The 13,055-nt window shown below is 41.9% G+C and overlaps 1 protein-coding gene across 2 annotated transcripts in view; it reads left to right on the forward strand.

Annotated features, from left to right (window-relative positions):
- Positions 1-13,055, forward strand: part of LOC133561018 (endosome/lysosome-associated apoptosis and autophagy regulator family member 2-like) — a 45,565-nt gene that overhangs the window by 27,721 nt on the left and 4,789 nt on the right. For both annotated transcript variants that reach the window (XM_061914143.1, XM_061914144.1), the window contains exons 14-21: positions 845-1,117; positions 1,175-1,348; positions 1,412-1,607; positions 1,667-1,763; positions 5,829-5,930; positions 8,604-8,730; positions 8,794-8,972; positions 12,748-12,910. In XM_061914143.1, the coding sequence (XP_061770127.1) occupies positions 845-1,117; positions 1,175-1,348; positions 1,412-1,607; positions 1,667-1,763; positions 5,829-5,930; positions 8,604-8,730; positions 8,794-8,972; positions 12,748-12,910 (1,311 nt within the window). The remainder of the gene's footprint in view (positions 1-844; positions 1,118-1,174; positions 1,349-1,411; positions 1,608-1,666; positions 1,764-5,828; positions 5,931-8,603; positions 8,731-8,793; positions 8,973-12,747; positions 12,911-13,055) is intronic.

The following is a 13,055-nucleotide window of genomic DNA, read 5'->3' on the forward strand; positions in this document are numbered from 1 at the left end:
TGATATCCTTTACACACTGTCGCTTCTTGATGCAGTAACGCTTGAAGGATCGAAGGTCCGTAATATCATCGCTTAAGTGCAGTGATTTCTCCAAATTCTCTGAACCTTTTGATGATATTACGGAGCGTAGATGGTGAAATGTCTAAATTCCTTGCAATAGCTGGTTGAGAAATGTTATTCTTAAACAATTTGCTCAGGCATTTGTTGACAAAGTGGTGACCCTCGCCCCGTCCTCGTTTGTGAATGAGTGAGCATTCCACGGAAGGTGCTTTTACACCCAATCATGGCACCCACCTGTTCCCAATTAGCCCGTTCACCTAATAAGCGTTTGATGAGCATTCCTCAACGTCCTCTGTCTTTTTTGTCACTTGTGCCAGCTTTTTTGAAACATGTTGCAGGCATCAAACTCCAAATGGGCTAATATTTGCAAAAAATACCAAAGTTTTCCAGTTTGAATAGTCTTTGCAGTCTATTCAATTGAATATAAGTTGAAATTTGCAAGTCATTGTATTCTGCGATGAGGTGGCGACTTGTCCAGGGTGTACACCGCCTTCCGCCCGATTGTAGCTGAGATAGTAAATAGATGGATGGATTTTGATACATCCAACCATCCATTTTCTACGGCTTACTCCCTTCAGGGTGGCGCTGGAGCCTATCTCAGCTACAATCGGGCGGAAGGCGCGTACACCCTGGACAAGTCGCCAACACAAAAAATGGATGAATGGATGGATGAATTCTGTTTTTATTTACCATTCACACAAGGTGACAACTTGCGTGTGATGCGGTGTGCAAACTGCAACAACAAGGATTTTTTTTTCTGAATGACGTGTCCACCTCGGTCCAGGTGCGCCATTTTGTCGGCGACAGCGTGAAGATTTTCTCCATCCACGTGACCAACGTCCTGGACGGCGTGGCGTCCGGATGCCGGGCGTGCGCCCTGGTGCCGGAGAACTCTCAGCGCGCCGGCTCCTCCTGCGTGCCCTGCCCGCCGGGGTTCTACATCAACGGCGAGACCAACCGCTGCAAGGAGTGCCCGCCCAACACGCACCTGGCGGGGCGCCACACCTACGGCCAGGAGGCGTGCGTCCCGTGCGGCCCGGGGAGCATAAGCAACCAGGTGGGCCTCCAACAAACCGACCGCCTGCCGGCTGTGAACGTGGTCTTGTCTTCTCAGGACCACTCGCGCTGCTACAGCGACTGCTCCTTCTCCCACGTGGAAAACAACCGCACCTTGACCTACGACCTCAGCGCCCTGAGCCGCGTGGCCTCGCTGACCCTCGACCCCAGCTTCACCACCAAAGGCACCAAGTACCTCCACCTCTTCAACATCAGCCTGTGCGGCCACCAGGTGAGCCAGTCGGTCACTCGACCCTTACCGCGGCGTCACGTAACCACGGCAACCCCCGCCCAGGGCAAGAGAGCCGCCGTCTGCAGGAACAACCTCACCGACTTCAGCAGCGTCATCAACAACGACCGAGGCGACGCCGCCCAGCTCGCCGACGCCGTGGACAGCTTCATCTGCCAGTCCACCATCATCCCCGCGGATGGGCGGGGCTTCAGGATGCCTATTTCCTCCCAGTCAATCAGCCTGGCGGACATTTTTCTCGGTGAGTCCGCATTTTTTTTTGTTTTTTGACTGCCAGTCACTGTTTTGACTTTCCCGCAGGCGCCACGGTGGACGGCGTCCTCAACGGAGTGAGTGCTCAACCCGATCTTTTCCCGCGGAACACAAACAACGTTCCGGATATCAACTTCTTCTTCAGGTACTCAATGACTTCTCGCCTTCAGTATTCTCGTAAAAACGCCAACTCAACACCAAGCCAACCAAAGAGAACGTTGACGTAAGCTTGACCGTTTACTTTTGACAATTCTTCATAGACAATATGGTGAGAAACTGAAAAGAACCAAGAGACACAAAACTCTTATTGCCTCTGTACATATTTGTCGGCAACCCGCGGCTCTTTGACCACTCCGATGTGGCTCAACCGCATACTTGCCGACCGCCCACAGAAGTCCGGTAGATTTCCAATTTGAATGTCTCTATCAGACATGTCGAGTAAACATTTTTTGACTCTTTCCCGGACATCAACTTTGACGGCGTGCCGTGATGACAATGCCTCGAACATCCTTTCTAGATGTCATCGCGCCGGCCATAAGGCCACATTTTGGATGCGACCTCTATCTGAACACATAGGCAACTGCAAGGCATATATCCTGCCTTCCTTAAGCCCACTTGTACACGAAGGCAGTAAGTTCAACACCTTCCGCTCATCAAAACTCTGAACACCAGGTTGACTGATGGAGGCCAGGTTTATTGGGGTGAAACTGTAGGACACAAACATTGTAAATGTAAATGCCTGAATTAAATGAACTTAATAATGTCATATCACAGACCGCAGATGATCAAGTGTTCCATTTGAATTAAATCTAAGTTTAACTTTGTCACACACCACTGTATGTGTTGTTGTAATTACTAAATACCAGTGACGAATGAGCCGTTTAAATTCTTTTAAGAAACAGTACTACAAACGTCCACTAGATGGAGGCAGATGACAACAAATGAAAGTTAGCTGACGTCAGCAAGTGATCGTCTAACATCGGTAAACACACACATTTCACAGCTAAATATGATTCATTGTGTACTATAAACATTAAAGATAGGTACATACCAATAATGCCATGAACAGCATAAGATGTAATAGTTGTTTGCTGAGAAACAGGAGGATTGAGGTGGAGTTGTGCGCACCAGTTTGAAATGCTTCCCGATTCTTAACACGTCACCTACCTACGCGTTTCTTATAGGTACAGCTCACTTAGCAGAACCAATTGAAATGACTTGGCAATAAACACACACTAAATAGAGTAATCTTGATAACTGAGGCAGAACAGTATACTTGTTCAACAGCCATACAGGTCACACTGAGGGTTGTGATATAAACAACTTTAACACTCTTACTAATATGCGCAACACTGTGAACCCACACCAAACAAGATTGACAAACACATTTCAGGAGAACATCCGCACTATAACACAACATAAACACGACAGAACAAATACCCAGAATCCCATGTATCCTGACTCGATGGGCTCCATTATACACCCAACCCCGCCAACCTCAACCGACGCACAGAAGGGTGGTGGGGGTTGGGTTGGTGGTAGCTAGGTGTATAATGGAGCCAGGAAGAGTCGGGATACGTGGGATTCTGGGTATTTGTTCTGTCGTGTTTATGTTGTGTTATAGTGTGGATGTTCTCCTGAAATGTGTTTGTCATTCTTGTTTGGGTGAACACCAGCGTACATCCGAGAGAATAATTACTCTGAAATTCAGGAGTCTCCCGGGAAAATTGGCACGGTTGGCAGGTGTGACGCTGTCAAGCGGCATTGTTATAAAAACTCGCGGGCCGCACTAATATTACATTTTCATATTAAGGTGCGGGCCGCGTGTCTGAGACCCCTGGTTTATACATAGCACAAAGCAAAAAAAAACTCTGTATGCAGTATTATTTCATTATAAATTTCAAAAGAGTTTTGTGGCTCCCATTGTTTTCTTTACTTTGTGAAACGGGTCAAAATGGCTCTTTGAGTGGTAAATGTTGCCGACCCCCGGTCTACAATGACATATAAAATGTAACGGTAATGTCCAAAAATGTCCAGCAGAGGGAAACTCCTGTCTGCCTAAATGACTTGAACACATTGTATCAAATTCGACAATTATATTCAACATATCGGCAATATTACACTTTTTTAACGTGTCTGACAAGTTGTTAACTTATTAAAGACAACTTACGGCATTGCTTCTTTGCCGCTTTGTGTAGGATGGCAACAGAAATTACGAGAGAAGACCGCAACATGCATGACTTGCTTTCGAACGAATACTTGAAATCAACCAACAGGAAGTGATTTAGCGGAAGTGACATCACCTAACTGCTGTTTAACGATTACAGCGTACAATAAATATAAACAACTTTAGCTCCAAACTAAAGATTTGCAGTCACTAATACAAAAATATTATCAAGTAATTATGTAAATAATATTAACGATTGACTTCAGGACCACACAACGCCCTTTAACCTCTTAAGTCCCCAAGCTGTTTACTTTTTTTTTTTTTTTTTTAATTTCTCTTTGCTATTCCGGCTTACTGGACCCTAATTAGAATAAAATCTAAGAATCATCTTTTGATATGATGTACTTAGTCCATGAGTACACAAACGTGTACTTCATGTTTAGTGACATGCTAATTCTTATTTTTACACTATTTTTTCCAAATTCCATTGTATGTTACACCCTTCTGACACCACCAGATGGAAGTGTAAGTGTCCACATAAGTGGCCATAGGACCACAATTCAGTAGTGTACACAATTTTGGAAATGGGAGCTAAAAGGTGCTGTCCACACATGTGGCCACTGATCAATAAATGTTTATTTATATAGCCCTGTGACGGATTTCCTGCCGTCCTCGTGTCGGTTGCAGTGACGATCGATACATGACGCATCATAGCAGGTTTGACTCGTGTTTATTATTTCAATACACATCATGTCTTCTTGCCTGTCTGTCTCGCCAATTGCTAGCGCGCCGGCTTTTCCTGCTCGTCGCGGCGCACCTTTCGGTGGCCGGTGGCTGCGTCTGCTGCGGAGGCTCATCTATCTCTCGGTCTCGCTCGTCGCTCTCGTGGTCGTTGTGGTCGGGTGGTTCCTCTCCTACTTCTGCCACCACTGCTCCTCCCTCCCCCTTTTTATGCCGCAGCAGAATATGTAACGATTGAGCGCAGGTGGGTGGTGTACGCACCTGACACTGATGGTTGCAGTGTCGCTCCAGGCGTGCCCCGCCTCTCCGCTCTGCTGCATTCTCCGCCTCCTGGCCTCCATCTTGGTCAGGACAACCATTTCTCTCAGCCCGCTATCGCCTCCGTTTCTCCACAAGCCCTAAACCACAAGTGTCTCAAAGGGCTGCACAAGCCACAACAACATCCTCGGTTCAGAGCCCACATAAGGGCAAGGAAAAACTCACAACCCAGTGGGACGTCCATGTGAATGACTATGAGAACTTTGGAGAAAGTCCAGTCCATAGTGGATCTAACATAATAGTGAGAGTCCAGTCCATAGTGGATCTAACATAATAGTGAGAGTCCAGTCCATAGTTGATCTAACATAATAGTGAGAGTCCAGTCCATAGTGGATCTAACATAACAGTGAGAGTCCGGTCCATAGTAGATCCTATATAATAGTGAGAGTCCAGTCCATAGTGGATCTAACATATAAGTGAAAGTCCAGTCTATAGTGGATCTAACATAATAGTGAGAGCCCAGTCCGTAGTGGATCTAACATAACAGTGAGAGTCCAGTCCATAGTGGATCTGACATAATATTGAGAGTCCAGTCCATAGTGGATCTAATATAATATTGTGAGAATCCAGTCCACAGTGGATCTAACATAATAGTGTGAGTCCAGTCCATAGTGGATCTAACATAATAGTGTGAGACTCCAGTCCATAGTGGATCTGACATAATAGTGAGAGTCCAGTCCATAGTGGATCTAACATAATAGTTAGAGTCCAGTCCATACTGGATCTAACATAATAGTGAGAGTCCAGTCCATAGTGGATCTAATATAATACTGAGAGCCCAGTCCATAGTGGATCTAACATAATAGTGAGAGTCCAGTCCATAGTGGGGCCAGTAGGAGACCATCCCGAGCGGAGACAGGTCAGCAGTGCAAAGATGTCCCACCCTGAGTCCTGAGTCCTGACTCTGGACAGCCAGCACTTCATCATCCATGGCCACCGGACATGTGCCACTAAGCCTTCAGTAATGATGTTTTTACCCCACAGGTCGACACAGGTGACAGCTTCCTGTGAACAAGGCCGTAGTTCCGTCATGACGGTTCGCTGTAACACCAAGAAATCCGAACGGGGCGATCTCTCCGTGCCCAGGTGAGTCAACGTGCTTCAGTAACGACTTCCACTGACACTACTTCCGTATTTTTCGGACTATAAGGCGCACTTAAAATCCTTTCATTTTCTCAAAACTCCACAGGGCGCCTAATGTATGGAATAAATCTGGTTGTGCTTACCGACCTTGAAGCAAATTTATTATGTACATGGTGTAATGATAAGTGTGACCGGTAGATGGCAGTCACACATAAGAGATACGTGTAGACTGCAATATGACTCAAGTCAACACCAACATTTTATACGTTCCACGGTGCTCAAAAATCGATCTAAATGTTTTAGTAGGGGGACAGCACGGTGGAGCAGGGGTTAGTGCATGTGCCTCGCAATATGAAGGTCCTGAGTAGTCCTGAGTTCAATCCCGGGCTCGGGAACTTTCTGTGTGGAGTTTTTCATGTTCTCCCCATGACTGTGTGGTTTCCGTCCGGGTACTCCGGCTTCCTCCCACCTCCAAAGACATACACCTGGGGATAGGCCCCTCCCACTTTCAAAGACATGCACCTGGGGATAGGTTGATTGGCAACACTAAATGGTCCCTAGTGTGTGAATGTTGTCTGTCTATCTGTGTTGGCCCTGCGATGAGGTGGCAACTTGTCCAGGGAGTACACTGCCTTCTGCCCGATTGTAGCTGAGATAGGCTCCAGCAACCCCCAAGACCTCGAACGGGACAAGCGGTAGAAAAAGGATGAATGGATGAATGTTTTAGTAGGACTTTGGTAAGTTATGAAGCCACACCACCTGATGGATTGTACTGTGCTTCAACATAGGAGTATTATCATGGTGTGTGTATAAGGTAAAACATATTATCTGGTGTTTTTCCATCCATCCATCCATTTTCTACCACTTATTCCCTTTTGGGGTTGCGTGGGGCGCTGGCGCCTATCTCAGCTACAATCGGGCGGAAGGCGGGGTACACCCTGGACAAGTCGCCACCTCATCGCAGGGCCAACACAGATAGACAGACAACATTCACACTCACATTAAAACACTAGGGCCAATTGGTGTTTTTGTTTCGCAATATTATGCAAAAGCAACGTTTCTTACCTTCTGGTACCTGCTGATCTGCATTTGGGATCTGCATAAGTCCTGAAAATTTTCGCTCCTCCGCCTTTGTAGTCGATAAGTTTCTTCTTTTTTTCTATCTTTTTGTTGTGGGACATTCATCCTCCGCTGTTGCCATTTCTAATATAAAGTAGTGTAAAGTTCTTACTTATATACGTCTGTGAACTCGTCATGAAAGCGCTAAAACATACCGATGTAGTGAGTTGACATTATTCACCCAAAGAACTTTAGTTATCAGAGAGTTCCGGTCGCACGATTTTCAGGGGACACATTTCCAATGTTGTTGAGATCATTGTGTGTGCGTGTGTGTGTGTGTGTGTGTGTGTGTGTGTGTGTGTGTGTGTGTGTGTGTGTGTGTGTGTGTGTGTGTGTGTGTGTGTGTGTGTGTGTGTGTGTGTGTGTGTGTACTTTTCCTTGCGACATCAACAAGGAAAAGTAGCTTCCATATGAGGAGGTGTGAACAAGTCAGGACATAAATCATGGTCCTAATGCAGAAAAAAATCTTAAAGGCCTACTGAAAGCCACTACTAGCGACCACGCAGTCTGATAGTTTATATATCAATGATGAAATATTAACATTGCAACACATGCCAATACGGCCGCTTTAGTTTACTAAAATGCAATTTTAAATTTTGCGCCGAAATATCCTGCTGAAACATCGCGGTATGATGACGCGTGCACGGATTGTCGAGGACATTTTGTTCCAGCATCGTTCCCAGCTATAAGTTGTCCGTTCTCATCGCATAATTCCACAGTATTCTGGACATCTGTGTTGCTGAATCTTTTGCAATTGGTTCAATGAATAATGGAGACATCAAAGAAGAAAGCTGTAGGTGGGAAGCGTTGTATTGCGGCTGCCTTTAGCAACACAAACACAGCCGGTGTTTGATTGTTTACATTCCCGAAAGATGACGGTGAAGCTTTACTATGGAACAGAGCGGTCAAGCGAACACGGTTGGATTGGACCACACACACAAAGTACAGTGTATTATGCAGCGATCGTGTTTAGAAGAGGGTCCCTTGTTAAGGGCAGAGATGGGCATCGCCACCACCCGTGGACTGGTGCTGAAGAAACGTTGTACAGGTTGTACAGGTACGACCATATAATATCACTAAAACACTGGTAACACAATAAGCAGATAAGGGATTTTTCAGATTTATCCTAGTAAATGTGTCTAATAACATCTGAATCGCTCCCATTGCCCTGATTTTTTTTTTATTGTCCTTCGCTCTCACTATCCTCATCCACAAATCTTTCATGCTCGCTCAAATTAATGGGGAAATCGTCGCTTTCTCGGTCCGAATCGCTCTCGTTGCTGGTGGCCATGATTGTTAACAATGTTCAGATGTGAGGAGCTCCACAACCCGTGACGTCACGCGCACATCGTCTGCTACTTCCGGTACAGGCAATGCTTTTTTATCAGCGACCAAAAGTTGCCAACTTTATCGTGGATGTTCTCTACTAAATCCTTTCAGCAAAAATATGGCAATCTGGCGAAATGATCAAGTATGACACATAGAATGGACCTGCTATCCCCGTTTAAATAAGAACATCTCATTTCAGTAGGCCTTTAATTTCTTTGTTGTGTTCAGTTCATGTCCCGCAGGAACGTGCGACGGCTGCACCTTCCACTTCCTGTGGGAGAGCGCCAGTGCTTGTCCACGCTGCACGGAGAAGGACTATCACCAGCTGGACGGAGCCTGCAAAGGCAGCATCCAGGTACGCACATCTCTCCATTCCCTCCTTCCCGTCCCGTCAGGACACCTGCCATTCCTCTTCCAGGAAACCTTCTATCTGTGGAACCAGCCGAAGCTGTGCACCAGGGGCGTGTCTCTGCCCGCCAGGAGCTCCGCCCCCTGCGAGGCCATCGCCATGATGCTGAAGTTCGGGCTGGGCGGCGGAGCTTTCTTGGCTGTGCTGCTGGTCTCCCTCACCTGCTACTTCTGGAAAAAGAACAAGAGGTGACTGTGTTCATTTGCAACAGGGGTCGGCAACCCAAAATGTTCAAGCACCCATATTGGACTAAAAGTACAGGAAAGAAATCTGTCTGGAGACGCAAAATATCTAAATAATATACAATGAAGGCAACACATGATGTAAGTGTCTATATTAGCTATATTAGCCTACTATCGAAATGACTTTAAAAGTCTTATATATGTGTTTTAATCAAGGCAACAAATGGTGTAAGTGTCTATATTAGCCTCCTATCAAAATGAGTTTAAAAGTGTTATACAAGTGTTATAATGAAGGCAACACATGATGCAAGTGTTTATATTAGCCTACTATCAAAATGACTTTAAAAGTGTTATATAAGTGTTATACTGAAGACAACACATGATGTAAGTGTCTATATTAGCTATATTAGCCTACTATCAATATGACTTATAAAGTCTGTTAATAAGTGTTATAATGAAGGCAACACATGATGCAAGTTTCTATATTAGCCTACTATCAAAATTACTTTAAAAGTCTTATATAAGTGTTATAATGAGAGCAACACATGATGTAAGTGTCTGTATTAGCCTACTATCAAAATGACTTTAAAAGTCTTATATAAGTGTTATACTGAAGGCAACACATGATGTAAGTGTCTATATTAGTTATAGTAGCCTACTATCAAAATGACTTTAAAAGTCTTATATAAGTGTTATAATCAAGGCAACACATGATGTAAGTGTCTATATTGGCTTACTATCAAAATTACTTATAAAGTCTTTTAATAAGTGTTATAATGAAGGCAACACATGATGTAAATGTCTATATTAGCTATATTAGCCTACTATTAAAATGACTTTAAAAGTCTTATATAAGTGTTATAATGAAGACAACACATGATGTAAGTGTCTATATTAGCCTACTATCAAAATGACTTTAAAAGACTTATATAAGTGTTATACTGAAGACAACACATGATGTAAGTGTTTCTATTAGTTATATTAGCCTACTATCAAAATGACTTTAAAAGTCTTATATAAGTGTTATAATGAAGGCAACACATGATGTAAGTGTCTATATTAGCCTACTATCAAAATGACTTTAAAAGTGTTATATATGTGTTATACTGAAGGCAACACATGATGTAAGTGTCTATATTACCTATATTAGCCTACTATCAAAATGACTTATAAAGTCTTATATAAGTGTTATAATGAAGACAGCACATGATGTGTCTATATTAGCCTACTATCAAAATGACTTTAAAAGTGTTATATAAGTGTTATAATGAAGGCAACACACAATGTAAGTGTCTTTATTAGTTATATTAGCCTACTATCAAAATGCCTTTAAAAGTCTTATAGAAGTGTTATAATCAAGGCAACACATGGTGTAAGTGTTTATATTAACCTACTATCAAAATGACTTCAAAAATCTTATATAAGTGTTGTAATGAAGACAACACATGATGTAAGTGTCTATATTAGCTATATTAATGACTTATAAAGTATTTTAATAAGTGTTGTAATGAAGGCAACATATGATGTAAGTGTCTATATTAGCCTACTATCAAAAGGACTTTAAAAGTCGTATATAAGTGTTGTAATGAAGGCAACACATTATGTATGTGTCTATATTAGCCTACTATCATAATGACTTAAAAAGTCTTATATAAGTGTTATAATGATGACAACACATGATGTAAGTGTCTATATTAGCCTACTATCAAAATGGCTTATAAAGTCTTTTAATAAGTGTCATAATGAAGGCAACACATGATGTAAGTGTCTATATTAGCCTACTATCAAAATGAATTGTAAAGTATTTTGATAAGTGTTATAATGAAGGCAACACATGATGTAAGTGTCTATATTAGCCTACTATGAAAATGAATTATAAAGTATTTTGATAAGTGTTATAATGAAGACAACACATGATGTAACTGTCTATATTAGCCTACTATCAAAATGACTTAAAAAGTCTTATATAAGTGTTATAATGAAGGCAACACATGATGTAAGTGTCTATATTAGCCTACTATCAAAATGACTTAAAAAGTCTCATATAAGTGTTATAATGAAGGCAACACATGATGTAAGTGTCTATATTAGCCTACTATCAAAATGACTTAAAAAGTCTTATATAAGTGTTATAATGAAGGCAACACATGATGTAAGTGTCTATATTAGCCTACTATCAAAATGACTTAAAAAGTCTTATATAAGTGTTATAATGATGACAACACATGATGTAAGTGTCTATATTAGCCTACTATCAAAATGGCTTATAAAGTATTTTAATAAGTGTCATAATGAAGGCAACACATGATGTAAGTGTCTATATTAGCCTACTATCAAAATGAATTGTAAAGTATTTTGATAAGTGTTATAATGAAGGCAACACATGATGTAAGTGTCTATATTAGCCTACTATGAAAATGAATTATAAAGTATTTTGATAAGTGTTATAATGAAGACAACACATGATGTAACTGTCTATATTAGCCTACTATCAAAATGACTTAAAAAATCTTATATAAGTGTTATAATGAAGGCAACACATGATGTAAGTGTCTATATTAGCCTACTATCAAAATGACTTAAAAAGTCTCATATAAGTGTTATAATGAAGGCAACACATGATGTAAGTGTCTATATTAGCCTACTATCAAAATGACATAAAAAGTCTTATATAAGTGTTATAATGAAGGCAACACATGATGTAAGTGTCTATATTAGCCTACTATCAAAATGACTTAAAAAGTCTTATATAAGTGTTATAATGATGACAACACATGATGTAAGTGTCTATATTAGCCTACTATCAAAAGGACTGTGTGTCGCAGGCTGACACAAATATTCAATTTTTATAGCTCCTGGAAAAACTGTCTTAGAATGACAAAACTTATAGATGTGTGTGTTCAAATTAAAAGTAACGGCAGGTTATATCCTTCTAGTAGATTTATTACAATCTTTGCAAGCTAGGTAACATTTCTTGTCGTCTGGAACAACATGGCGCACCAACAACTATCAGAAATTCAGCCAATATCACATACAAAGAATGCAATTATTAATTAAATACACCGAGGACTTAAGTAAAGGAAATGAATTTAGGTCTAATATAGCTACAAATGAGGCATAATAATGCAATGTGTACGTGCAGATAGCATGTTAGCATCGATTAGCTTGCAGTCAGGCCCTGACCAAATATGCCAAGTCAACAACATCAACAAAGCACAACTTATGTGCATTCACGTACAGCATACAACGTTTGGTGGACAAAATGAGACAAAGAATAGAATAGAAAGTACTTTATTGATCCCTGGGGGATATTCAGCACCAAAGTTCGCTCACAATAGACAATAATAATAATAAATAATATATATCATATATTATATATATAATATATGAATAATATAAATATATTCTACATATATTCTATAAGAAGGCGTGGCATAAAACTGGTCTTTTTGTGGCAGCGTCGGAGAAAGTCGTGCATGTAAACAAACTGTTAGGTCACAGTCCACACAACTACGGTGAGTTCAAGGACCTCCAAAATTAGTAGGACAAAACGGCGCTCGCCAAACGCTCTCATCAGTCAAGCATGTTTGATATAAAGAGTGGGATTTCTGACGATTAGGAAGGTTTGTGTCGTGTTTGTCCTCCTACAGAAAATATATTTTCCCCAACATCTTTTTCCATTTTCATGCTTTTTAAAAAAATAAGGGCGGTGCCAAAGAGTCGTCCTGATACTTTTGTCCACGCCTTTGCTGGGTCACATGACCTGCTGTTTGTCCAACAGGCTGGAGTACAAATACTCCCGTCTGGTGATGACGGCCAACAAGGAATGCGAGCTTCCTGCGCCCGACAGCTGCGGCCTGGATGAGGGGGAGGAGCCTGATGACGACGCCGTTTACACCCGAAAGCCATCCCTGCTGGGGAAGCTCCGCGCCATCGCCAAGAAGGTCTGCATATTAGTTTCCTTCAATTGTAACCACACTGGAAGTAAATGTGGTCTAGTTAGTGTCACTGAGGGCCGCTTCTAACAATGAATACTATTATTACACCGTTTTTTTATAATGCATTTTATTAGTATTTCTTTTTCAAAAC

Source organism: Nerophis ophidion, linkage group LG10 (genome assembly GCF_033978795.1).
Source record: "Nerophis ophidion isolate RoL-2023_Sa linkage group LG10, RoL_Noph_v1.0, whole genome shotgun sequence".
NCBI classification, from domain to species: Eukaryota; Metazoa; Chordata; class Actinopteri; order Syngnathiformes; family Syngnathidae; genus Nerophis; species Nerophis ophidion.